Genomic DNA, 17,236 nt, shown 5'->3' with positions numbered 1-17,236 from the left:
TGGAAAAATCACTGCTGTCTAAGATTAAAATAAGTAATAACCATTAGTTAGTGGGTTTTTCCTTTTGGAAACTAACCTCCTTTGGTTTTATTACTCTCTCCTGCACCACATAATCAGAAACTGAGGTAGAGAAATGGTGACTTAGTTAATGAGGTGTTACATAAAACCAAACTGGCAGGGTCTTGATGTTGTTTTCTTTAATGGTTGTCTAGCTGTGATGGTTCATGAAGCTCTATTTTCCTTAAAAATGAGACATCTGGGAGCTGTAGGAAAGCCCCACTTTCTCTCCCCAGAAAGCCTCCTAGCAATCTGCTAGTGAATCAGCTCAATAATGAGTATGTACTTCAAAACTGTACATTAAAGCTTGCTAATATTTTTAATATCTTAGAGTAATAAAATAGAAATAACTTTTAAAAATATAATCTACTTTCATTATTAAGGCCACTCTTTATTTTTTGCAGTCATGGAAAGATAACAGACTGTTCACTTTTTCTTCCATTACTGTTCTGTTTTTCTTGTTGACTCTTGCATTTTATCCCAGTGCTGGAAATACTTTGTAGGAAGACTTGAAATTCAAACAAAAGAAATTGTTTTCATTGCAATTGAAGACATACCAGTATGTGTCTTTATCTTATTTTTTTTATAACCTTATTTTCATAAAAGCCATATTTGAGGTTGAAATGCACTGAAGAAATATTGTCATCTTGTCATTACTGTCACAACATCAGCACCGGGTAAGAACGGAAGGCATCGGAAAAGGAAACTAAAATAGCAGTTGTTATTAGCATCACTCAAATATAAAAGAATGTCAGATTTTTAGAAATTATTAAGATCTCAGCTGTCTGTCTCTGGGTTAGTGAGGCAAGCTTGTTTGCCTGAGAGGTAGATGGTCCTGGTAGCATCAGTCTGTGGTGAATTTTAGTGAAAATCATCAAACATGTAGTAGACAATTGTTGTGGAAATATCACATACTATACAAGAGTTTTCTTTTGCTGCACAAGTGACCATTTGAGAGCTTGTCACCAGAAGCCCTGCATAGCACAGGGTGTCACATGGGCTGTTCCTTAGTTGCAGGCATAAAATACACTCAAATTTCAGTTTTACTGCTGTGGATCGATGGCATCATGAAAAGTGTGCAGAAAGGGCTTCCTTCCCTTTCCCTAGAATTTGCTACTTGTGATCAAAATGATTTGGGAAAAACATCTTTCCCCAAAGCACTCATCCATGTTCTAGTCTAAATCGTTTAGTTGCTCCAGTCAACAAGAAGATGGGAAGAGTCAGAATGCCCTGGGATTAATGCTTTCATGCCTTTCACAGTCTAAGAGCCTTATCTGAAACACCATTCAGTCAGTAGAAAGATCCCTAAAAAACTTCAGAGGGGATTTGAACTGGACCCCGGGTCTTTTGAACACACACTCAACCCACTGGACAGGCAGGACAATATGTGCATGTAACACACAGGAACAAGGAATTCTTATTTCTGGTTACAAGCTAGTCCTATTAATAAGAAAAGAAAAATGTAATCCAGAAAGTAGCCCTACTGAGAGATAGTACCAACGTCTTTGGGGTATCAGAAATAGAGCATTGGTTTGACCAGTGGTTTCTGGGATGCTGGGTCACAAAGGCAGCAGTGCAGGGGGTGATAGAAGAGGGGTCACAGGAAAGGCAGAAGTGGTGCTACACAGACACGCAGGGAAATTCAGGGGTTTGCACTTACTGCGCAGACACCCCGAAGGTCAGTGCACGTTTTAGAACAACGTTGCCTTACAAAGCTGCATCGCTGCACCTTGCAGGAGTTGCTTTTGCTCGTGAATCAAGGCCATGAGAGGCTCTTGATATTTGCTTGTATTTCACTTCATCAGGAAAAGAGGGAGGAGGGAAAAGAAAGAAGGGGGATGCCTGAATTACGTAATGCCTGTGTGGGCAGAAGGGTGCGATTGTGTGAGACAAAGGAGAGCACTTGGCAATAATGACTAATCGTCCCATGAGTTAAGGCACCTGCCTCCGAATAAACTTGCTTCTCTTCTGTAATTAATGAGATGGCATTTCCTGAGTTCCAGCTTCCATAGATTTCTGTTGCCTGCTCCAGCGTCCATTGCTCTGAATACCAGAAGCAGAGCAGGAAGGAGGGAAGAATTTATCAGTTCAAGAGGAGCGATGGCCCCTTGCTTTGCAAACTTATTGTATCCCCAGGTAGAAGTGCAGCTCTTCACGAAGGGATGGGAGAGCAGAGTCTGTTCGGGAGGGTTTGCCCGCATGCTGACGCTCCCTGTGTGCTCACAGAGCTGTCTGGGTCTCTGAGTGGAACATGCTTCCAAACATCTCCTAAAGGGCACACAAGGCACGCTGGGTTAGGGCTGATACCGTGGTGCAAACCCAGCAGTGCAGCTCAGCAGTCATTCAATCACAGAGAGAAACGCCACCAGAAACTCCAACCCTTCCCAGCCCTCCTCCACAACCGAAAGCTGGTGGTGGGGAGGTTGCTCTGCTTCCAGCTGTGCATGGATCGCATGGGGAAGGTCAACATTGGAACAGATCTCCTCCCAGGGACCTGGGTTCGGTGGGTGCAGATCACTTCAGCATTAAGAAAGTCTGTGCTGAAAAACTTAAGCAGTGACCCTTCTTTTGGGCTTGAGCTAAACCTGGTTCTCCAAGTTTATCCCAGGGCATAGAGACCACAGGTCTGACTGTGAACCTGAGCTATGTGGCCCAAAATGGATTAAAGGATTCCCCTGTGGGGTAACCTAGCTGCTCCTTCCTCCAGGTGCCTGCCAGAGCTCCTCATGACAGGGATTTTAAATTATTTTTGAGACTAACTTTTCAAAGCTTTACTGTTGCTAGCAGTTTGCCTGGCAGTGGCACAGGGGACTTCCCATCTAACCAATCCCAACCATGACTTCTGATTTCCACCTTGTGTCCACAGCTGAAGAAGTGACCCATGGCACTAGAACTAACCTCCTCCAAGTTCTTGAACTCTGCACTGCTTTCGTCCACGGACTCATCATAGATGGAGAGCTCTGTCTGATTCGGCATCTGTGCAGGAAAGAATCAATTCCACAAATTAGCAGAGTGCAGGGTTGAAAGGAATGAAAAAAATTACTAACCCAGGCTTAAAACATCACACGTGCTCAAAGGGAAATGCCCAGGAAGAAGGGGCACAGAAGGAATCCTCTTTCAATTTTTATCTCCTCTGACTGAGCTGGCATTTACATATCTCTCTGCCGAGGTATGAGATACTTTAACTTACTCTCATGAGATAACTGGCTAACACTGCCCTGGTTCTAACTCCAATTACCATGCAATAAACCAACCCATGTTTGGGGGAATAGCCTGTCTGACCCTGTGTTGTCAGCATGTGCCACATTCCTGCTTTGGCCTTTTCTCCTCCCACCAAGGGAAGCGTTCATGGATGCTGGGGCTATTCAAGGACAGGGACACGTGCTTTGCCTTCATTTCCGAGGGCCAAATTCTGCCTTTGTGTGCAGCTGCGTGTTCCAGCCAACACCAAACCGAGGGCATAGTGCTGGAACAGCTCTTTTGGCTTCTCCAGGCTGGGACAACATTCATCTCCCAGCTAGGGGTTTGCAGAAGACATTTACACTTCTGAATTCCCATTGAAATCAATTCAGTCAGTAGGTACTTGGCCCATACATGAGAATTAGGAGATGAAATATTTTGTTGGATTTAGACCTTTGCCACTTGAGATAAATAAGAAACTTACATTAGGTGCAGTATTGAGTTGTTATTCTTCCTTTCTGCTGATGCAATGTGTAAACCTAATAGTACAGTACCGTGAGCTGGAGAAAGACTGGGGAGCAAGTTTACCTCTTCTAAGATGGGCGGGTGGACAACTTCTTTGATATTGGCCAGTGCAAACAAAACAGCATCATGGATCGTCAAGAAGATGTGACTTCGGTCCAGGCCTCCTTCCTCAAAGACTCCACCTGTGCTAATGTCATTGTACACCTGAGCTGAAGAAATGAAAAGCACATGAACAAGAAGGAAACCAAAGAAGGAAGCCTTTGATAGTGCACATGGCTGACGGTGGTCCTCTGAGCTAAAGCAAGGCTGGGATGCATAGGGAAGAAGCAGGTTTGCTATAGAAAGGAGAGTGTAAGGATCTATTTTTCTATGTGCTAAATGTGATGATGTTCCAGTCATATCACTTCCCAAATGAAAGGACCTATTTCACACACAGAGAACAGTGTTTCCTTTCTTCTGTTCTCTTCTTTCATCTGTTCTGGTTTGGTCCAACAAAAAGCTGACAGCTCACACAGTTTGCATAAAGAACACAAAAAGATCTCCTGTCTGTCAGGAGCACATAAATGGGGGAAGATCACATGGAAATGTGTTCTTCGTGGATTCTTACCATGCACGTTTGCCAAGAACACTTTAATCCCAATCTTCTGATAACTGGAACACAACTAGAAGGGATGAGAGGGGAGAGAGAGGATTAATAACACTGCTGCTCCAGTTTTGTGTTTAGACATAAAGTCTTTTACCCAGGGCTTTACATGTATCCTGGGGAAGGTGAAGGAGAAAGCCACACAAACCTTCTCTTGAGGAGGGTAAACATCTTTGTCTGAGTTGCCCAAGAGAGTAGAAGGTACCTGGTTGATGTGTTGCTTGGCTATGTTTGTAGTATACAGAACTAACCTTGCCCAGTGCTTTTGTGCCCATGAGGTCAACAAAACACACTCCACTCATGTCCAGAATGATGGTGTGAAAGCTGATATAGGGCGGTGCTGTCATCATAGGGTCAACATCTGCTGTGGGCATGACACTGAATGTGCTTCCTTGCAGAGTAGTGGTGCTGCCCAGCTCGCTGGAGGTGTGCACTTGCCCAGCACCGTTGGCCGGTGGACGGAATGTGATGTAGGAGATACTGGCACCATTAGCAGTCGTCTGGTTGTTATTGGTATCTGTTGGAGAGGTGCTTTCAAAGTCTTTCTGGAGCTCTTGCAAAGACAAGGTCTACAGCAAAGCAGAAATGCACAGTCAGGGCAGGGCACAATTATCAGCACAAGCTGAGATCCTGACACGTGAATGCACCTATGCAGTGGCGTGAAGTGTTTTAATCTGGACTAACTCCAGCCTGATGCTAGACTTGGGCTAGACTGAATGTCCCTTGGGGTTGGAGATTGTTAGGTTAATTTTAAATTATTCCTGTTCACATGCTTCAAGACTGCTCAGCAATGCAAACCAAATGAAGCTGGGATGACTGGGAAATGTGCTTCAAAGGGGCACTTTTGAACTGAAATGCTGACATAGATGCATCCTTAGAGAAAGAGGGCAAGCCCAGTTTCTAGCAAATTGTTCACCATGTTTCCATTCTAGCTGTCTCTATGGCTTTCTTGCTCCCAGCCATTTCCAGTTCTCATGCATCTTAAAGTTTTGGCTATTGGGAGGAATGGAGATGTGGATGGGAAGGAAAGAAGGCAAGAGGTGGTAAATGTGGCTAGGAAGACAGTGCAGAAAATCCTATGTCAAGAGGAACTGTTTGATGGGGGCTTGGAGTCTTATTCATCAACACAGGAACCCAAACTGAGTTACCTTGTTCTGCCTCAATAAGAATTTTGGTAGCTTTGTTGGTGGTTGTGCTGTCCCCTTCTCCTGCTGTTTCACATATTTCTTCCTGGCTAAGTACACTTTACCAGGATCCACCCCGGTCTGTGGAAAAGAGAGGGAGTTTTATCTGAAAAAGTCCATTCAGTCCCGTAGTCAAGGGCTGCTGTTTCTTTCCTGCTGTTTCCCAGCCTGTGGCATGTGGCACAGGAGGACAGCGCCAGCTGTACACTGGAGTGAGGTGATCCTGACGGCAACCAAACAACATCTTCAGTAACTCAGGGTACCTGCACATGCAGGGAGGAGACACTTGCAGTAGCAGGATGACTCTGCTCTGGCAGAGCTTGGAGGAGGATACCTGCCAGGATGCAGGCATAACCTCTAAAACGAGGTCTACAAACAGTCCTGAAGATCAGGGAGAAAAGGATGGAAGAGTGGAGAATGGATGTGACCATCTTTCGTGAACATCCTAGACTTAATTATCTCCACGGAGCAATACAGGAGAGAGCAAGGGCCATTTGGGATTGGCTGCAAGCAGAAATTTATTAGAGCATTGCTCACCTTGGCTATAATCTTCTCACGGAATATCTCTGAGTTGGCAAAATACAGTGGCGAGCAGTAGGTCACAATTTTAATCCCATTAAGTTCGTGTACCTGCAACAGAGACAAGAGCTCAAACCACGCCTGACGGGGTGTGTGTGGCGTGCAGGGTGGCTGGGATTTTGGCCAGCAGATAACTGGGAAGGTCAAACTGAACAGGAGCTCTCCTGCTACCTCTGAAACAGGCAGCAAAAAGCCTCTCTGAGACAGAAACATGAACTTGAGTTTCCTGATCACATTGGGTACCAGTGGCAAAGAACAGCATTTTCTCTGAGGATGCTTTAGTTTCTGCTTACCTTGTTGTAGGCTTTAGGGTTCTTGTAGATGTCAGTGGAAGTTACTTGGCCCAGGGCAGAGCCGTTACGGCTAGGAGAAAACAGGCGATCAGAATTAGAGTAAATGTTGCAAGGGAAGAAAACTGCTTTGCTTCACATTCCATACCAGGATTTGAAAATTTGCTTTATGAAAATACTTAGATTTCATCCCTGCAGAGTCTACAGGGCAAAAAAGAGTCAGCAGTTTGAGATCCCACGCTCGGAAATATTAATAAAGGGCTTTGATGGATTAAAAATGGTGTGAAAACTTCACACCAGTCTCTGCACATATATGGTGCTCTTTCTTTTTATGAGCAGGATTTTCTGCTGGGAACTATGCAGGCAGCTTTTCGTGCTGAAGTAAATACCTGCAGACTTCCCCCTGCCTTGGGATGTGCACATCGCTAACTGTGCGCAGGAGTGAGAATGCAGGCAGTAAATTAGCGCCTGCCATTCCTGTTTGCACATTCCAGGGGCTGGGGAGGACACCTGCACTCCCCCAGGCTCCTGCCGCACGTTCCTTCGAAACATGGGCAGAGGTCGGTTATAAAAATAATCTGTCCGTTTATTCTGCAACTGGGAGATTTTCCTTCTCTCTTTTTTTTTTTTGTAGCTACACTGGTACTTACAACTGGGTATGGAAAACCACAACCAGCACGGAAAATCCCACGCCCACAGCAACTCCATAGGGAAGGCTCAGGAAGAAAGCGGACAAGAAGCTCACCAGCCAGACCAACTGCAAGAGAAGAGCATGGCAGATAATTTTACTGTACCACAGGCTGGAGCATGGTGATGGATGGAAAATGGCAATGTGCTGATATTGTGGACCTCAAGAGCTACACAGCTGAGGATCAAAAGACCAAGGCCTGAATTCTGCAGCTATTCTAATGATACAGTTTATTGCACGCTTTCGTGTGAAACATCACTGCTGGGAAGCTTGCCAGAAGCCCCATTTTTTCAGCCGTAAAAGCAGCTAGTGCATAACACCCGCACCGCTCATTCAGTTCAAAAAGCATCAGCCTAACTAGTCAGGAAAAGGCTCCTGCAGATCAGACCATCTGATGCTCAGTAACTGCTCCTAACCCCAAGAAAGCTCCTGCTGTCAGAGCATTTCAGGAGGAATGAGCATCGATCTGAAAACCGTCTGAGCACCTACTATAAATGACCTGAACACAGAGCAAATTTGATGACAAAGTATGACAGAGCATACCAAATCCTGCTCCACCTCTGAGCTCAGAGCTCTGTCATTTGTCATTTTTATGTATTAGCACTCGAGCATCTCCCTCCGTATGAGATTAGTCCTGCCTAAGCATATAAACATGCCCTCTGAGAATAATTATCAGGTTATTACAATCCCATCCTCAAAACTGATAAAACCTAACTTTGACCTTGGACAAATCAGGGTAACTTTGATGACTTTGGCATCTTAATTTATATGCATTGTGCATATAAATGTCAAGTAAGGGCTTCCCTCCATCCAGACTTCACACTGGGCTGTATCTGTGGAGTGATCCCTGCAGTTAGTGCTGAAACACAACCAGACTTGACGTAATGAACACTGATGGTCTGACATCACCCAGAAATGGTGTTCCCCATTTTGGGACAGGACACTGAATCTAGTTCAAATTCCGGAGAGATTAAGGTCAGGGGAATGCCGTTCACTCCATTGGCATCTGCCTGGTCCCCACGCTCCCTACACCTATAGGCTGTCTGTGGTTGCTGGTAGCAAGAGCTTTGTTCCAGCAGCTCAGTGGGAACAGCACAGCCGGGTCAGTGGGTCTGGCTGTGCCATGGAGGAGGGATGATTCACGTGGGGCAAATCAAAGAGGTTTCTGAGAGCCGTTTGCCTCCGCTGTGGTGGCCAAGTCTGGCAGAGACACGCTGGCAGGGTGTTCCCCAGGCAGCACCATGCATCTCCGCTCAGTCCAGTGTCTGCTCAGGTGTCTGCCCGGACTTTGGGCTGGGGGCTGTGGAGCCCATGGGGATAGTCTGTGCTCCCCTCTGCGAGGTCTGATAAAAGGCAATAACTTCACCTGCCCTCACATGAACTGCCAGAGCCGACCGAGACCTTCCATCCTACCTACCAGGCATCAGCAGAACCCGTTCAGAGATGTGCTTAAACTGCCATAAACGATTCCCGACAGAGAATTGCATCTTCCCATCAGCAACTTTCCCACTCTGCTGGTTCTTGCCTGCATAACCGTGTCAGCTCAGATGTCGCACATCCCTGGTCCGGTTAGTCTGCTGGGATCACTCCTAAGCATGGACCGTTTTTTTGTAGCTCATGCCCTGTGCTGGAGTGTGCCTTCATGTCACGATCACACTCCTGTGAAATCTCTGCCTGGACTGCTAACCCATCTGTTCTCCAGCACCTGTTTGAACCGTATTTTGGGAAAGCTCTTGATGACTCAGGTCAGCCCCTTTGGACTCCTGATTTCTCCGATAAGGCGGTTTGTCGGGACCTGACAGGATATTGGCTCAGTGTCCACACACACCACTCAGCCGTGGGAGTCCTGTTCAAACACTGTCTTTTTATGTCAGACATTTCCAAATTCCGTTCTCACTCCCCTGCACCCCCTGCCTGGGTTTATACATCAACCAGTGCCTGGAGTCCTTATCGCTGTGAAGGGCTCTCCTCACCCTGGAGGGCTATTGTGTGAGTTTTTAAGTCATGACTCCCAGATATTGAGCAGGGCCGGTTTGGCTAGTTCTGGGCAAACAGGCTCCCGCAGTTGATTGGCATTTAAACAGAGCAGGTAATAGTTCAGGCCTCTCTGATATGTGCGCTAAGCATGAGAGTGCTCAGCTGGGCAGGACAGGCTCCGCCGCTGCTCGGGACCTCGTTGGCGAGCGGTTGGAAGCACGATCGCACCGAGAGAGTGAAACCCACCTTCTGCAAAAGCCTGCTGGGGGGCTAGTCTGCTCGCCCTGCCTCTGCCTCACGCAGCCCTGGGCTGAGCAGCCAGCGTAAGGCAGGCGGATGCCTCCCACCCGTCCCCAGGCACTCACGCAGTCCAGCTTGCTCTTCTTCCACAGGTAGAAGGGATCAGCCAGCTGCTTGAGGGAGTTTTTCAGGTTCACCGCGATCAGGGCTCCCAGGACAGACTGCGGAGGAGAGGGGACTGTATCAGCTAGGATGCGGGTGTACAGTGTGGATGTGCCACGTTTTGCAGCAGGTGCTTTCTGCAGTGTCTGCCTTCCTTGGTCCAGTTACCACAAGGGAATGGGAAAGGGTGATGCTCACAAAGATCCCGCTTGGAGCCGAGTATGTTAATTTAGACTATTCTTGCTTCCAGAGACTCAGTGCAGACAGGACCCCAGGCCAGGAGCAAATGGTGCTGTGCAACAGTTTGCGTCAGGGGTTTTTGGAGCAAGGCTGTGCCTTCGCTTGGGTGTGTAGAGTATGCGATGCAATGGCCACGCTGCCTGCACAGTTTGTGTTACCTTTGGAAGAGGTTCAAGGTAGATCCCCAGAGCCAGCATGGTCACCATAACCACCAAGGCCACAAAGAAACTTGCCACCTGCAAAAGAGAAATCACTTCAGCAAACATCAGGGTCTTCCTAAACCCCATCTGGGTCTTTCGTCTCCCGCTGCTTCAGCCAACGGCAAAACTGATCACTGCAGTATTTTATGTGAGCAGACAATTGCCTCCGAGAAGTAGGCTAGGATTTTGCAGATCTCACGGATAACCCCAAAATTCCCTCACGTGGTAGCTCTGCTCAATTGGGGGAGCCAGACTGGGAATGCAGATTTACAGCCCTACATCTGTGACCAATCCAAAGAACCATCCAGGGAACAAAATGGGGTTGGGGAAGGAGGAAATTCTGCTTTACCAACAGCAACGTGAAGCACTTTTATATATGGAGCTTCTCCAGACCCGCAGCAGCGATGTCAGGCTGGCAGCTTGCAGCAGCTATAGGGGTTTGTGGTCAAGTAGGGTCACATAGGGAAGAGAGGAGGAGGAGGTACTAACTTGTGATTTCCCTCCTGCCCCATCGACGGCGAGAGTGACAGAGAGAGCGCAGCAGATCACGTGGATTTTGAAGAAGGATCCAAAGAAGTTGCTGCAGCCCAGGGCCAGCATTTCCTGTGGAGATGGGGGAACATGGTCATCAGAAAGGACAGCTGCCCATCCTGCCCTGCCAACGTGTGTGAGCTGCCAGGCAGGAGAGCAGGTACCCGAGTCTGGGGTTTGCATGGCCAGGGAAGGGACCTGGGTTCCCTACGGTGTGTCCCAGACCCTTTCCTTCCAGTAAGAGCTGGGATGGGCTCTGGTATAGCAGGGAAACCTGGAAGCACAATTCCACATAAACATGTTGTCATCTGTTGACACACTAAGGGCAGGGCTTCATGTGGTATGTGTGGCTGTTATTGAAAACTGCCACTGTGCCAGTGATGACAAAAGAGGATTATTTAATGTCCTGCCTCTTACAGTATCTGGGTGACACACCAGGAATCCAGGTCTTTCTCTGCTCAGTGAAAAATACATGCGCCTCATTGTGCTTCAACAATCTGCAAAAATGCCATCTGTGCCAGCACTCAGGGCTGAAGCCTCAGATCAGGAGGGAGAGCAAAGCAGAGAGCTCAGCCTAAAGTTTTCTTCCCTTTTGCAGTCTCTCTCCAGTCCATGGGAGATGGATCTGCCATATCCTTTCAACCCCCACATGGCAAGCTGCCACGTGAGCCTGCATGCATGGGAGCAGCACGTCTGTTTTAAGCAGAGCACGTCTGAAAGCTTCCCATTCATGCAGCGAGGTTTTCCTTTCACGCCTGAGAGCAAGGGGAACGGTCTTTGCGTCCTTCCAGACCAAGCGTTACCTGGTTGGGGTCCACGTCGTAGCCATGCTTGGCTGCCAGCGTTCTCCCCATGGCTAAGTTGATCACGTAGCTCACGATGGCGAGTGAGAAAGCTGTGCCGATCATGTCTTTCCACTTGTTCACCAGGGGCAGGGTTGGCGCTGGGAACCTGCACTCAGAGTGGAGGCGAGAAGCAGTTGTGACACTAGTGTCCGGAGGCTGGTGAAGTGGGTGAGGAGCTTGTGTGTTCAGGAATGACATAATCCGTGTCTACACCGTGGACAGCTCGAGTGGATGGTGGCAGTTGTGTAACAAGGCGCAGCAGTGCTGCCTGACAGTCCTGGAAGGGGACTGTCATACAGCAGGGAAGAGTGAGCTGTTTTCCAGGCTGCAGGAGGAGGAGGAGGAGGAAGGAAAATTATCTGGAAGTTGAGTCAGACCTGCACATGCACTTACCCCATGCTGATCTTCCCAACTACTGGCATGCCATACTTCTCGGGCATGTTGAAGCTGCCAGAGATTGCAGTCGCAACTATTACCTGAAAGTACAGAGAATAAAAGAGCAGTAAGCAGAAAGAGCATGAGCTCTCTCAGAAGCACTAAACTTGCTGTGCTCCTGGGGCTGACAGTAGAAAATTAGCACCCAATTCAGGCTTGGAAAGGAGAGGACCTCCCCAGCAGGAGTTATGTTCCTCATCCTCAGCATCACTAGGATGCAGGTACAGTCTAACAGGGATGACCTGAGCATCAGAGGTATCCTCCATGAGGATGGCCCTATTTCTGACCCCAACCCACGTGAGGGTCATGTCATATTCACTGTGTAGATGCTCTACATGATGGACCCTCTGCGAGCAGAAGTGGGTGTCCCAGGGCTGTAAGGTGAGGGGAGGGACTGTCTCCTGGAGGGTCCGAGGGACAGCTCACACGTCACTTACAATGATGATCTCCATGGGGATGGGCATCCGGATCTTTTTCATGTACTTTAGGTTGAGCTCCTTGACAATGATCAGGAGCACAGCACTGACCAAGGCATAGACCAGGGAGGCCATGTTGGTTTTGGGCAGACCTTTACAAATATCAATGAATGTCTAAAGGGGAGAGAAGAGGAGAAGGTGTCATGGGGAACCAGAGACTCTGGACAAGCATAATGGAGAACACTTTTTACCATAATCAACTGCAAACACCCCGAGATGTGACGAGGGTGAGAGAAATGCTAGAAACCCTGCTGCTGAGAGATCAGCAGCCAGCCCTGAGTCTGTGCTGTCCAGTGAAATGCGGTTCTAGCTGCATCAATGGAGGATGCATCCATGGAAGATGCAGGAAAGCCCAGGAATGGGTAAACCTGTCCATGGGAAAAGTTTCTGTTGCTAACAACTTTGCAAGACGCCTGTTGTAAAGCAACACAGTTCATATTCTCCCCAAATTGCAGACCCATTTCATTATATCTGATTAGAAACTAGCAGACAAGGGCTCAGATAATACTGTATAGGAAATAGAATGGCAGCACCGTAGGTGTGCTGGGCAGGGATGGTGCGGACAGGCGTATTCCCCCTCCCTCCACCCTTTCCCTCTCTCCAAGCCCCCCTTTTCCTTGCACGGGTGGCAGTGATGCCTGCGGTGTGGATTGTCACTGGGGGAGGAGGTGCAGGGAAGGCCCTTGTCCAGAGCACCCACTTACATAGACGATAGCTAAGGGCCCGGTGTAAGATGGGACTGTCAAGCCGAAGACGTACTTGAGCACGGAGATGAGGATCTGCAACCCTGCTGCTGTCATGAAGCCCCTGATGAAAGACTCTGAGAGGTAGATAGCAACAAAGCCGAACTGCACGAATCCCAGGCACAGCTAGGGTAGGACAGACAAGGCGTTATTAGAAGCGTGCCAGCCCAAAAGGGCGAGGTGCAGAGCCTGAGCGTGCCTGTGCCGGGCAGGCTGCTCTGCTGGGAAGAAGGGTGCATCCCTCCCACGCAGCCACGGCACGGGCTGGGCTGAGCAGACCGGTCCGTAGCAGGGGTGGGGAGAGGAAAGCTGCAGGGTGCTGGGGTGTCATCACTGGCTGCGATCCTGCCCCAGGAGATCACCCTTGGCTAGTCCGTTCGGAGAATTTCACGCCAAGACTGCAGCTGGGGTGGGATCCCCAAAAACCTCTATGCTGAGGCATCATCCACTTAGAAGTGGGGCCTCTTCTAGCATCTGTGACCACCGTCTCTGCTCCCGAGAGAGAGTTTGGCTGACTCCGTGTGGGTCAGCTCTGGCCAGAGGACACAGCACAGGCAGTGCAGCGAGTCCTTACTTGTATGATGGCTGTCAGGCAGGCTAACGTGGCAGAGATCTCCAGCCTGGCTGCTTCCAGGGCTGTGGTATTCACGCTGGTCTCATTGGTAGTATGGTTGAAGTACTGGAAATCTGACTCCGGAGCCAGCTCATTGCAGACGTTGCCAACAATAATGCTGATGACAGCAAAAGTACCTACAGCACAACACAGTGATGTCAGTAGTTTTCTCTGGAGAGCATCCTGTCCTGGAAGGCACTTGGACAGGTTAGGCTGTCCAGACCAAACCACCCAGCCCATCACCGCAGACAGCCCTGTGGCAAGATGCGGCAATAGTTCACTGGGGTGAGATCCTGCTGTGCAGCCAGAATCAGGGATCCGGTAAACCCCTGATGGACCAAACATACCCAAACGTCTATGTTCTGGGACACACCAAGTATTGCCAGCCAGTATTTAACTGCCCTGTGCAGACAATTGCTCTGCAGACTCTTACCTGGGACCATCTGATGGATACCGCCAAGGAAGAGGTATGTTACCAAGGGGAAGAAGGAGGAGTAGAGCCCGTTGACAGGAGGCAGATTGGCCAGCAGTGCAAAGGCCATCCCTGGAAAACACCAAGGAAATGGGCAGGTCACCCAGGTCTCTGCAGCTGGTGTCAGCCCCCTGCCCTGCTCACACTCACATCAGCTCCAAGAAGGTGCCATGGCCAGCACAGACTGCTGCTTTCTGGGCAGGAGAGGCCAAAGAGGCCAGGGAAGGGCACCGCAGAGAAATATAGGGATAGCCAAGTCAGAGGTAGAGCTTAGGTTTATACATGTCAGCAGTAAAGGTAGCTAACCCCCGCCAGACTGGACATCAGCTGTCATCTGCAGACCTTTACTTGAAATGGCAAAGTGCTGTCCCCTCTTGGTCACCCAGAAAGTCGTTGCATCTCACCTTGTGGCACTTGAATCGTCCCCGCACTGAGCCCACCAAGAACATCAGGCAAAATGTAGTCCTTAATTTTATACTTGGGAAGCCACACAAGTATTGGGAACAGGCTAAAGAGGATGAGTTTGAATCTGGAAGCTGAACATCTAAAGGAGATTAAAAAAAAATAATGCAAATAAGTAAACAAGGAAGGAAGCAAGTGAGCTGGGAAGTGAGCAAGCAAGGGAGCAAGGAAGAATCTTTCTAGGAATGTCTCAGCCTTTCTCCCACACCAAATCCTGAGCCCGATATTTGGCTCACAGCCCTCCCCTGCGAGTGTGAGGCTCTTGCAGTTAACTAGGTGGACATGCCATAGAGGATTATTGTAGGGATGTTCCTGACTCAGTGGAAGGTCTCCAATGCTGCCACAGCTGGAAGGAGAACCTGCACAAAGTGAAGGATTTTGCTTCCCAATATCTTGATACCCTTCAGACAGGGGATAGGAAAGCTGTAGAGAGGAAACACAACTCAGAGATTCATGGGGCAGTTGGACAGAGCCAAAGATGAACTTTTTCAGGTGCTTGGTCAAAAAACCCCAAGTGTTTTTGAAAGAAGATTGTTTCTGGGTGGGTTGGCACATGCAGCATCTCACAGCTCTGCCTGCTAACACGTATGTTCGCTTTCTTTCATGTATTACTGCCTTCATTTTTCCAAGAAATCGAGCTAGATTTCCAAGACAACAATCAGCAGGATTATTCATATTTCTTTGCATGATTTTTCATCTTTCTTTAAGAAAAGCCAGTACTGTTTTTAATCAGAAAGTTGATAAAAGGAAATCCCAGCTGGAAAGCTTAAAGAAATAATCCGCACACCCATACCTACATCACCGATAATGCCTTTTTCATTCTTAAAAAAAATTGGGAAACAGAACCCCAAATCCCGAATGCACTTGGTGCAAACTGTTCCGCTTATTTGCCCTACAGTGTAACAGCTGAGGCAGTGAAAAGTCTAACCAGTTTCACTTGCTTCAGTACAATTTGCATTTCTCCTGTGCCTTTCATCCATCAAAGCCCTGAAGATCATGGAGAAGGTTTCCCAGGATAAAAATGGGAGCTATATCCCCAGGTCTGAATTATATCCCAATTCCAGACCAAATCTGATTTACATTTGCCCCAGCTATAGCATTCTATGTTACCTGAAAAGGTTTTTCAATTTTTCCCCAACGGGGTAACTTCTACTTTTCTTCTCAAACTCTTCATCGAAGAGGCTGACCGAATATGCAGGACGTTCGATGACATAGCGAGGCCTGGCGTGGTTCATCCCTGGATCATTTAAATTTTTCCCAGAAAAAAAGAAAAAGCAAAGCCAAGAATGTGACTGGAGCTGGCCCCACCTGCAGTATAACAGACCGGACACCTCCAGCGTCTGGGAGCCCTCCCCGAACATCTCCACCCTAAATAGTTTCCCCGTGGCGCAGAGGCAGGTCCTGGGAGTGGCTTCTCCCAGCACCGGGGGCTGCTGCTCCCCGGCACAGGGAGTTTTTACCAGCTATTTTGAGGTGATGCTAATGAGCAATGCCGCACCAAGGGGACCGGAGCGCGTCCTGGATTGTCTGGCAGATGAGCATGGGTGTTAATCTTAGCTCCGCCAGTGACTGCCTTTTTGCCTCGGGCATGTCATTTGACCTTTCTCATGCCTCAGTTTCACCATGTGCCGGTGGGGTTGGTGAGACTTTGCAACGCTGGGCAGCCCTGACACAGTTTGCAATGGTAGATACTGGCACTGTGATTAAACGCAGTTTCCGTCCGAGATGTTCCTGCTACGCTGCTGAGTGGTCTCATTTGCGTTCAGCAGCCTTCCTATCTCTCACTTGCCATGAGAGGCTGTGGATGACTCCTTGGTTTATCCTAGGAAGTGATGTGCAGAAAGATAACTGTTGCTAATTCATTTCAGTGATGAAGATGTCAAAACATCTGGATGGACTAGTCCTGCCCAGTATCTGGGTCTCACCAAAGAAAGGTGATGAACTTCAGAGAACCCTTCCTTATTTTACTATGACCAGCAATGCCTAGGAAGTGTGGAGAATCATTACAAACTGGAGAGGCTGGGAGTGGAGGGAGGAAGTGGTCAGATATAAAACAAGGATCTTGGTAATTATTTGTGGTATGGCATGTATCTAAGTGGGTCATCGCCCAACACAGGAGTAGAAGAGGGGGTGGAAAAAGCTGGTGATTCAGGCAGGAGAACGTACCAAGAAACAACATCCAGGTTGCTGAGAGCTTATGGAGTGATCTGAGTATACCAGATTCTCCTCTCTCCCCTTTTGGCATCGTGAGTACTGCTGAAGTCAGTGCACACCTTGACACCGAGTTCATTGGAACCAGGATGAGCAAAACATTCATCCGTAGGACTAATGTCAGTCCTCACTGATAAGCAGTTACCTTGGAGTGGGGGCTGGAAGACATGAGTAATATGTAGCAGAGTGGCCCAGCAGTCCGGGACAGGAAGGAAAGTATGATGCAGGCAGCCGAAACTTTTGGGAGAATTTAGGTCAACAGAATCATTACTCAAATAGGAGCTAATGGGTTTAGAAAGGGAGGTCATCAACCCCTCTCTTGCGGTGGATGCTTTAGTGATCAGAGGGGCAATCAAGTGCAGTTTGCTGTAAAACAGCTCCAGCAACGGTGTGTTTCTCATTCCAGGCTCTGATGTGCACCCGTGCTGCCTCGGGAGGGACCCCAGCCTCTGTCTTTGGAGGGCCAGCTAGGTGCCAGCTAGC

At 48.4% G+C, this 17,236-nt stretch overlaps 1 protein-coding gene across 1 annotated transcript; it reads right to left on the bottom strand.

Moving 5' to 3' along the window:
* Nucleotides 1-1,618: 1,618 nt before the first annotated feature.
* SLC26A9 (solute carrier family 26 member 9) lies at nt 1,619-15,777 on the bottom strand. The gene is made up of 20 exons (XM_075054919.1): nt 15,653-15,777; nt 14,485-14,624; nt 14,042-14,152; nt 13,570-13,745; nt 12,957-13,121; nt 12,214-12,366; nt 11,735-11,817; nt 11,300-11,447; nt 10,455-10,568; nt 9,924-10,001; nt 9,489-9,584; nt 7,109-7,215; nt 6,462-6,531; nt 6,127-6,219; nt 5,554-5,670; nt 4,657-4,974; nt 4,370-4,424; nt 3,826-3,971; nt 2,956-3,033; nt 1,619-2,325 (listed from the first exon to the last, which is right to left on the bottom strand). Exons 1-20 carry the CDS (start codon nt 15,775-15,777, stop codon nt 2,278-2,280), a joined length of 2,421 nt encoding a protein of 806 aa, XP_074911020.1. The 3' UTR covers nt 1,619-2,277.
* Between the last annotated feature and the right edge of the window lie 1,459 nt (nt 15,778-17,236).

The sequence above is a fragment of the Buteo buteo genome, chromosome 23 (genome assembly GCF_964188355.1).
Source record: "Buteo buteo chromosome 23, bButBut1.hap1.1, whole genome shotgun sequence".
Classification (NCBI taxonomy): Eukaryota; Metazoa; Chordata; class Aves; order Accipitriformes; family Accipitridae; genus Buteo; species Buteo buteo.
The sequence above is the reverse complement of the archived record's forward strand: the minus strand, read 5'-3'. Positions and strand labels throughout refer to the sequence as shown.

Excerpts from the sequence above, each read along its gene's own strand:
- SLC26A9 (XM_075054919.1), bottom strand. The coding sequence starts at position 15,777 with ATGAACCACGCCAGGCCTCGCTATGTCATCGAACGTCCTGCATATTCG. Across the intron at positions 6,532-7,108 it reads GTGGTTTTCCATACCCAGTT|CCGTAACGGCTCTGCCCTGG; the intron begins GTAAGTACCAGT and ends GTTTTCTCCTAG. Across the intron at positions 5,671-6,126 it reads GTGAGAAGATTATAGCCAAG|ACCGGGGTGGATCCTGGTAA; the intron begins GTGAGCAATGCT and ends TCTTTTCCACAG.